The sequence below is a fragment of the Atta cephalotes genome (genome assembly GCF_000143395.1).
Source record: "Atta cephalotes unplaced genomic scaffold scaffold00030, whole genome shotgun sequence".
Classification (NCBI taxonomy): Eukaryota; Metazoa; Arthropoda; class Insecta; order Hymenoptera; family Formicidae; genus Atta; species Atta cephalotes.
Genome location: NW_012130094.1, coordinates 1,523,488 through 1,533,710, shown reverse-complemented (window position 1 = coordinate 1,533,710; position 10,223 = coordinate 1,523,488). Strand labels below are relative to the sequence as shown.

At 38.9% G+C, this 10,223-nt stretch overlaps 1 protein-coding gene across 1 annotated transcript in view; it reads right to left on the bottom strand.

The window, feature by feature from the left end:
* Positions 1-9,998, bottom strand: part of LOC105620860 (homeobox protein MSX-2) — a 29,350-nt gene extending 19,352 nt beyond the window's left edge. Inside the window, exon 1 of the mRNA XM_012202335.1 lies at positions 9,227-9,998. Coding sequence (XP_012057725.1) covers positions 9,227-9,998 — 772 coding nt within the window. The remainder of the gene's footprint in view (positions 1-9,226) is intronic.
* Positions 9,999-10,223: the final 225 nt, after the last annotated feature.

Sequence of the window (10,223 nt, the reverse complement as noted above, 5' to 3'; positions counted from 1 at the left end):
GAGAGAGAGAGAGAGAAACATCTTTGAAACCAAGAGGATATTAGGGCAAGATTATGCTATCATTTAGTTCGCTTAATGCGGAGACGATGCCTTGTAAGGAACAATCCAATTCGTGGTATCCTAAACAAAGGTCTCTAGGACGTTTCCAAATGACCGACTACGCTCGCTTACGTTTACATGCTAATTGTCTGGAGCAAAATTAAACTGAAGTCACATTAATTATATAATTCCTCCCCTCCCTGCGAACGTTTATTCGGCGCGTAACCCATCGGTGGTGGTTGAGCATTGCGACCAACGAACGCGCGGGCAAACGAGGGGGGAGGGGCGATGATGGACGAGCACGCCTGACCTTACGGGGGCTGCCAAGCTCGCCCAGCGAAATCCCTAACTCAACGCTAACTCGATCAGTCAACGCCCACCATGGGCCATACCATGCTCGTTGCTTGGCTCTAATCTGCCTCCAGATTAATTACTACGTAATGCCAGCCTGAATAATTATCGTTTCTACGGAAACCCGCCCGCGCTTGTACTCGCATGCGTGGCTTCCGTGCGGTGTTTCTTCGCCACCCTTCCTCTCGGCTCTCCTCCATGTGTCAACGTCTCTATACACGTGTACTACATGATTTAATTCTATCATGTCCTATTACATCCATTGGATAATTATAATTATAATTGAAATAACTTAATTATTTTCTGTACGTCTCATTAGAAGTTATGGTCGTCGCATTATGTTATTATTATGACAAAATATTTATATACTTATACGTGTCAGATATATATAATTTAATTCTATCAAGATCTATTACATTAGTCGAATAATTACTAAAAAATGGAATATTATTTCATTCATTTATGATTAAAATAATTTAGTTATATCTTTTGTACATCGCATTAGAAGTTATGACTATTATCATGTTATAATATAACAAGATATATACTCATTATATGATTTAATCCCCCCTCAAGTTTTATTACATCGGATAATTAATAATTAAAAAAGGATATATTTAATCGAAATAATTCAGCTATATTTTTTGTATATCTTATGATGTTATAATCGTCGTTACCAACAAAATACTTCGCATATTTATAGAATCTACGTGTTAATATCTATATATACTTGTACAATGTGATTTAATTCATCAGATAATTACTGAAAAAAAAGGATATATTTAATTGAAATGATTCAGTCGTATTTTTTGCCTTATTAAATATTACAGCCGTTGTTATGTTGTTATTATGGCAAAGTACTTGGCGTATTTACAGTAGAAAACCCGATGCTTCGATTTTGCAGTTACGCTGTACAGAATGCATCAGAATGCGAGTGCAGTTACGTTTTTACACGCGTCATTTGTTGCGGTTATTGTTTCTTCGAATACGTGCTCGCCTTACTTCGAAGACAAAATTTTAAATTTTTTTCATTACTTCAATATTTTTCAATATATAAGTTGCAGGAAGCTCAATGCAATCAAATTGAAATAATGTGGTCATCAATTTTCATAGATATAACAAATATTTATCTTTCACTTTGAATATATCTCTCTTAAATTAAATTCCGCCATTAACTTTACTTTTTCTTATTATGTCTCTTTTAGATTATAACAATCAAAAAGAAACTTCTTCAGTTAAGAACAACTAAATTTCCAAACAAATTTATCTATGAAAATTATTCGTAACTTAATTCAACAAAATCTTACTTGCAACAAACTCTTACTTAAAAATATTACTTGCACATAAAGTTGATCGTTATTGAAATTGTTGATTTAATAATAATTGCAATTTTTGAAGGCATACTACATTTGTATACTAATAATCTACGCGTCTACATCATCGAACACAATTTGTACAAAGCTATGTGGGAGCGGCGTGTCGCGAACCGAGTACCGTACCGGGTCAACTGCCTCTCGCGTTTATGTTTCCGGTATGAACAATCTGAAAAATGAAATGCGCGTCTAGCGCTAATAACACGGCGTAACCAGAGCTCTGCGAATGCAAAATTACGACGAATACCAAGAAGCGTTTTTCCTGCGCCTCGCGGCGCGTTTATGGGATATTGACGCAAGAAATTTCGAAGTCGTATATATATTCCGCGCAAAAGGAACCCCATTCGGCTCATTCGTTTCTTCTGCGCTTTGCCGATCGGTAGCCCCGACCTTGGGATCTATATACTCTTTGGTGGTTGGTTTCGCGGTATGTTCGACCCAAATCTTGCCAATTCGGTAGCCAACGGCGCCTCGCCGTAATTTGTAATAACGTATCTACCGCTACCGTTCGTGGCCACCGGGATTTGTCGGCGAATCGGGAACAAAAACGAGCACGTATACAAGCGGTTAAATGACCTACCCCGTAATTTCTAATATTTCATTTAAAATGAGGAAGACGCTCGAGTTCTCGACCGGTATAGCCCTGGGGCCATTGAAATATTACAAATTGCGGGTTGTATACATACCTATATCACGCTTAATCATTCGTATACATTCTCGCGCGCACGGACAACGTATATACACATTTGGACAATTTCATTGGCGAGAAGGCGCCGCGCCGTAGTGGCATCGACGGATTCTGGTTTTAGGTTTCGGTCACGCGATGCCTTTTTTCTCTGTTCCCGGTACTCGCTTATCTTTGGCCCGGGGCGCTCCATAGCGCATCGACAACACTGCGCCGTTCTGTTTCCGTATCTTCCTTTTGCCAATTGTATAAGCTAGACTCCTTGTTCGTTCTCTCGAAAGTTTCTTCCCGACCGCCATATATATCCGTATAACATCTTTTTGTACGCAGGTATGTTTAAATGTACGCAACACGTCTTACGATGTTACGTAAGGAATATCGCCCACTTCGCAGGAATATCGTTTAACGAATCGCTCGTGTGTTTCGTGCTGCGCCGCGCCCGTGCCATTGTGCCGTAACCGTTTCCCAGAAGGGCGCAAATCAGAGAAGTAATATGCGAACGTAAAAGTGCGAAGGCCTAATTATTATTGAATGCCTCCGCGCGAGGAGCGTACATTGTAGAAAATTACTATTGCGGGAAGAGGAGGCCCGGTTGAGACTGGCCGACTCATCGCCGCATCGCCCCGAGGATCATCCGGACCCTTTTCGTTCTGGCCCGCGTTGCGTTGCGTTGCGTGGTACTACAATTGAAGAGTTCAATTAGAAACCGGTCCAAGTGCCGAGAGCCAAACAATTGAGCTGCATTCGCGTCCCAGCTACGCCGCGAGGGAATTGTCATTCTAACGCGATCCAATCGTCGTCTCTATTATACCTTTCAGCTCGAAATATTATAAACTTCGAGGAAAAAAACGGCTACTCATTCATTATATATTCTTGCGTAGGTACTTTTCGACATCCCGAGGTGAACTTAATATTGCAACGCGAAACGAAGTGACGAGGATATGAATTTTAATGCGTAATTTTGCTTGATCTTTGCGCTCTCTTGGAAATCCCGTTTTCAATATGTAGATTTCCCGATCGCGACCTACTCTCGACTTTCTGTTTCAATTGACTGTTAGTCAATAAAGTGTCAATTTACCGAAAATAAAGCGGACTCTTCTGAGATAATTCTATCTTTCGAGAAATCTCGATATGTCATTCCAATTAATTGGCGATATAATACCAAGGTATCAATTCCGAGATAAGTTTTGCGCTAATCTCGAACCAGTTTCCCGAAAATAAAAGTTGAGGAAGTGAAATACGTGTTACGGATTTATGACGCTTTACGACGATTATTTGACCTATTGCAATTTTCGAAATGCATTCTCCTGCCAATTCACAAAGAGAAGTGTTGCAAAGTGTGGACGCGAGTTCCGGAGCATTCGTAGAATCGTTCGAACCCACTTTTAACGACGAGCGCATTCTGTCAGTCGCATTGGCGTAGCGCCACATGCAACTCCCTTTTTTCGTGTGCTTCAACAAAAATATTTCTTCTAGAAATCTATCATGTCGATAAATTAAGATTCGAGCCATTATCAATGAATAATTATTAAATAAACAAGTATGATAATTTATAAAGCAAAAAGAGATGTTAGAATAAAAATAATTTAATTATAGTTAATACATAAAAATAATTATTAACAATTGCGAAAATATAAACTGCAATCTTGACTTGATAAATCAAGCGCGTGTTCAAATTGAAGTAAATCTTCTATATCTAACAAAAAATAAATTAAAAATAAATTAAAAATAGATTTATTGAAAAATGGTGCATGTTATTTTTGCAACAATTTTAATATTTTGTTAATCTTTCTTTAACTTTTATCGCCTTAAAAAAAACATTAAATTGAAAGTGCTTTATAAGAATTGGCCAAGGCTGCATTTTGTTTATCATTAAACAATCCTAAGAGGATACATAATAACGTCTCTTTGAGATAATAAAAATTAATTAAAGCAGGAACTGAATGAAAAAGAAACGTAAGTTCTCATTCTTATGTGAATTATCTTAATGCATTACATTATTGAAATTATGTGTGCATACACAAACAATTAATTTTAATTATGTATATGATATTAACTTATTGTCGTAGTCGAGAAAGAAAAGTTGGACTATAAATGCATGATTTATGTACTATTACGGTTATCAATTAACGTCAAAGGAGATAAATTCAAGGCGCCATAAAAGGTGACACAACTTTCTCGTTCGCTCCGCGCTACGCTAGTGACGGCTCGAAGAGTTTCGGCTTGCAATCGAGGCGAGACCATTATGTCAAATCGGCGAGATTGTTTCTCTGAACGTAAATTGCAGTCCGGTTCCATATAATAGTTACGTCCGAATTTTATAGCGCTAGTTTCGCCTAATTGATCGGGGAAACCTTTCTTGGACCCGCGTCGCGGAGTTTCTCTCCGTTTCGCCCGTCGCGCTCGAGACTCGATCGTTAAAGCATGTAATTTCGATCGATACGAAAACCCTGATGTCGACGTAACAATATCAAAGTGAATCAAGACAATTAGCGTTTGTCTCCCGTTTATAATTGTTACGGATTTACGTGGCGCGATGTCTTCGCAAAACGTGACGTTTCCAGTCGTTCCTTTCCGACCCTAATCGAGCGTGTTATTTCAATGTCAAAGTGACAGGTGGCGGGACGTAATCGAGGTAAAGAGATACAAAGCAAATAACCGGTGGTTACCGCTCGCTCGTCGAGCAAAACGTTATGCGCTTTTATATATTTCACGTGAGTTAAAAGTTAATTTTCTCTCTCCCTCTTTCTCTCTTTCTCTCTCTACGATCGATCCAACTAATGTTCCGCGATACCAATCCGATCGGCGTAATATGCTAAATAAATGGCAGCAAACGCGATTTACATTTTCGTTTAAGTGATCGTGACGAAAAGTCGCGCGGGTTTTAATTATGCAAACTGTATGTTATGTTTATTATAACGCTTACTATCGCTCGCGACGTTTTCTTTTTCACTTTTTGATAGACAAATTAAATCGCATCCATATATATTATCCATCTATAATGATATATTAATGCGTTTTTATAGAAGAGAGCCCTCCAGGCTTTCTAAACGTTTCTCGACCACAAATCTTGACGTGAATTAATGGGATAATATACGTTTCGACAAGTGATTAATTTTCGACACGACGTGCTTTTGCAACTGGTCTTTACGTAATCTGCAACTGGCAAACCGATATCTGAGAAACTCTGTGAATATCGCCGTAGGCGATATTCTATATCATGATCGACATTCGTGCGTAATGTCGTTACATGGAAACGATCATCGTTTGAAGGATTACTTTGTTTCATTGCGCCGCGCCATAGCGTGTCGACGCTCTTCTCTTTGGGGCATTTAAGCGTACTTCGAACAAAATAATCGGACGAGAGTAATGTTGCTCGTACGCATAAATACATTTCACTCACGCCACGCAAGTAATAGCGGGGTTTCATTATCCGCACGAAAAAGTCGGCATTCGAGAATGCACCGGCGTAGACGCTAATTATGTATTTTGCACGTACCTGTATTTTAACGTTTTTTTATATTTTTACGTCTTTTTTCCCACGTGCAATGATCGCGCCATAATGATCCCCTGCGCGGCAACACATATCCCGTACCGTATTTCTTCCGATTAAAGCAAATTAAAATTATATGCCTTCTAAGAGAGACAGATACGTTCGAATTGCATTGTAAATTGGAGATATCTTGAGGGCACACGGATGAAGCATGAGAGGGCACCGGCTAACAGAAAAGTAAAGTTTCTTTTCGGAGCTATCACATTTATAAATTGTATAAGAAATGAAATCTCTTCCTGTTTTCGCGAGACTCTTTTTATCCTACCGACTTACCTGTACAACATAGATTGAGGCAAATTGACAGAGCGATCGAATCAATATAATGCCGAAATTCTAAGCAGAAGGCTCGTAACATATTCTTGTAAGACTTGTAAGAATTTTTAAACGCTTATCTTTATACAATATTTTTACAGATAGTTTCTTAGCATAGCATAAAATTATAAGAAATCGTAGATATTTATAAATAATCGTATGTCTTACGATAAATAAAATTATCATAAAATTAGAATACTAGTCATAAGTTTTTATAAATTTTACGAAAACACGTTATGAATCCTAAAATTGACCCATTAGTTTTGAGATAGTTTTAATCGATCATTAATTAAAAATTTTTTTTGTTCAAATGAATTATTTTGTCATGTTGGTTACTTCTGCGCGTTTCCTCTGCATCGGAAATAATTAATAGTTCCGTAATGTGCATGTGATCCTGCAGTGTGTCAGTTGACGATACAAGCGTAGAGATCGTGAATACATGTACAAATTTTGTCTTTCATATAAATTCACGATCCCAAAAAAAAGACAAATTTTATAATAATGTAATAATTATGTTAAAACTTATGCAAATTGTAATTATGATTTTTACAGTGTGTGCAATTTACTAAATCAGTCTAATAACGATCCGCTCTCCTCTTCAATTTCAGGGCATTTCAGATAATTTTCCCTTCTTTATTTGTCGTGCAATACGTATTATTTCGTTATTAAAACACAAGCCAAAGTTATAAACATTAAGAAGATATAATAAAATTTAATTAAAAAATTTGTTTTTAATTATATAAATTTTTATATAAATAAAAATTAATTCAATTCACTTCTATCCTTTACGATTGATATTTCATGCTGCATTTTAAAATATCCATGAGAATTTTGGGTTCAAAATTCTCTGTCTCTACTATACTGTTGTCGGATAAAAATAGAGTTTAGAAATCGCTAAGCGCTTAGAACTAAGTGAACAAAAAGGGTTATCGAACGAATGGAGCGAAGGTGACGTAACGTGACGACTTCGACTTGTCCGCACACCATTAAAGTGTCACTCGATGTCTTCGACGATTTCGTACCGGTCTGATCGCGACGACGGCGCGAGTGAATAATTCGCCGCTGATGCATAATTGATAACCTCTATATACGGTTAGTAGTCGCGAAGCGCAGTAATGACACCAAGTAGAGACCCACGCCTAGCCCGGTCGTCGTCTAAAGATATACCCATCCCAATTAGAGGAATTGACATTAGTGATCGCCGACACCAACCGGGAACGCCTCTCGTCGCTCTCTCGTCGCTTTATATTTCGTCACTCGATTCTATCGAGCGGCGGCCGGTCGTCGCTCCAATCTCCGTCGGGGATAACGCGGAATTAATAATATCTGACAATCTCGCTAATTGCATGAATCATCTGTTCCTTCTGCATTGTTTTAGCCAAGTACGCGGAGACACGTATAATTCGATCGGACACGTATCGCATACGCAATCGTTATCTCGTTACAGAGATAGTCTAGCTCTAATGCATTCATGATGACGAGAAAGATAAGTAAGATATTCAGCCAATGTTTAATAGTTAATGTCTTTTTTTTTGCTAGAATACCACAATACGTATAATTATGCGAATTAATTATTCATAGAAATATGATACTTAAATAACTACAGATGTTGCTTTTATTAGATGTCATTAAAAATCGATTTATTCGTATTAATTATTTAAACAGCTACTCTGTTCTATTTTTAAATTCTTTACATAACAATGAGATTTTAATAAAAGAAATTAGTAAAATTACGGCATTAGTATTTCACTTGAAAAAGCATCGTTGTCGTCGCAATAAATTAACGAAGCTCGGTACAATGCACATTGAGGCCCGCGGCTTTGTAATTACACGGCGCTTTCAAGAACCGACAGAATGAAATACTTAAATTTCCGTTTTCCCCGCTGCTCTCGAAAATACTTAAAACATTATTTACTCAAGGCAATACCATCTTGCATGAAAATCAAGATACAACTCACGCAATGAGATAACAATACGGAACAGTAACAACGGAGCACCGTAGAAGTCGATAATGATCAACGTGCATTCACCGAGAGTCACTCCATTTCTGAGAGTTGCTACTTTCAGACAAAATGTACGTTGATCTGACAAACAAATCTCTCATTCTTGACTTTATATTAACACTAACATTAACTGATTCTACAATCCTGAGAAAGGAGAGAGTAATTAACAGAAACAATGTGTACTTCTTTTAGGAATTATTAAAGAGCATTAATGCCTCGGTAACCAAACTAACTATCGGTCTAAATTAAGAAGGAACAAAAGATGTCTCTTGATTAAGACATTTTCTCAATTTTTTTCATTAGAAAGAGATTTTTTTAAGCAAAAGCCAAATTAAGCCTACTGCTTCGATAAACAGGCTACCTGCCTAAAGTAAGAAGAAGCAAAAGATTTGTCTTCCGACTATATAAAGATATTTTCTCATCATATTAATTTCATCATTAGAAAAAAGATTTAATGTACTTAAGCAAAAATCAAATTAAACTAGTAACACACAGAAAAATATAGCGTATAGTAAGCAATCAACGTTTTTTATTTGCTACTGTTTGAATTATTGCCTTACATTCTCGACTGTGATTATGGCTGATTTGCTTATTATTTACGTTTTAGTACTTATATTGTTTCTATGTGCTATCCCAATAAACAAGAAACACTTTGGAATATTTCAGCAACATTATTGCAACGTTACAGCAATTAATGTTAATAAAATGTTCCAAAATGTTTCTTGCTTACTGAAACCAGTTTTACTCAATAATTCAATTCAAATGCGAACATTCAACTGTGAGACATTTTATTTACAAACAACGCCTTTTCAAGATTACCGATTTTCAGATCTTATCATCAACGCGTTTTCAACTTATGCAATGATCATCTTACAGTAATTACTATTGTTGATGTATTAACGGCGCGTACCTGCCAGTCTGTCCTTGAGATGTGGATGCGCCTGCAGAGGATGCGCAGCGAGGTTCGCCAGGAGGCTTGCCCGGTGCAAACCGGCTGCCGCGGCTTGTTGTTGGCTGTGTTGAAGGGCCTGCAAACTCCAGGGTGGTATCAGCGCCTGTGCGGGCAAAGCGCTGACCGACGCGCCGTTTGCGCCCGGTGGCCGGTGCGCCGGTACCCTTATGACGCTGCCGCCGGTGTAGATGAAACCGGGAGTGCTGAAGACTCGGAAGGGGGCGAGGAGTTCCGCTGCCGACGTGCAATGTACGGACGAGGAAGAGTTTGCGCGAGTGTCGGGTGTACTGTCGTCGTCGTCCTTCTCCGATAGTTTCTCCTCAACGTCATGGCCCCAAGACCGTCTGCCATCATCGAGAACCCCAACCGAGGATGCTTGGTTGTTGTTATTATTATTGTTGTTGTTGTTATTATTGTTGCCTTCCTCCCAAGACCACTTTCTCTCCTTGTCGCTGTCAGGTTCTTCTGAGGAAGGGCTCTTAGGATTCTGGACACCGCTTTCGCCCAGCAGACGACTTATGCTGAACGGATGGCTACGGGGAGGATTGTTCGCCAGCGTCCTCACGCCGATTTGACTGGGAGGTGGCGAAGTGGAACACTCGGAGGTCTCCTGGGACACGTGGCGGCCATCGTGGCTCACGTAATTTTGCGGACTGCAACTTCGGGAATCCGAGTCATCCACATTGATCTCCTCCGTCGCGTCCACGTCGCTGTCACCGTGCTCTGACATGATTTCTCCTTCTCGCGAGTATTCGACGCTTGTGATCAGAGGCAGTGCTTCAAACAACGGGTGTCTTCATCGAGTCGTCATGTGTCTACAGCAAATAGGGAAGTGACATCGATCGCGACTGCGTAGGACGATCGAACAAGGGAGTGGAATGTTGAATAGAAGTGGTTGACTCGTAGAGAATTTGCCAAGGACTAGATTATGATTGTATGAAGATCGAAATGATGA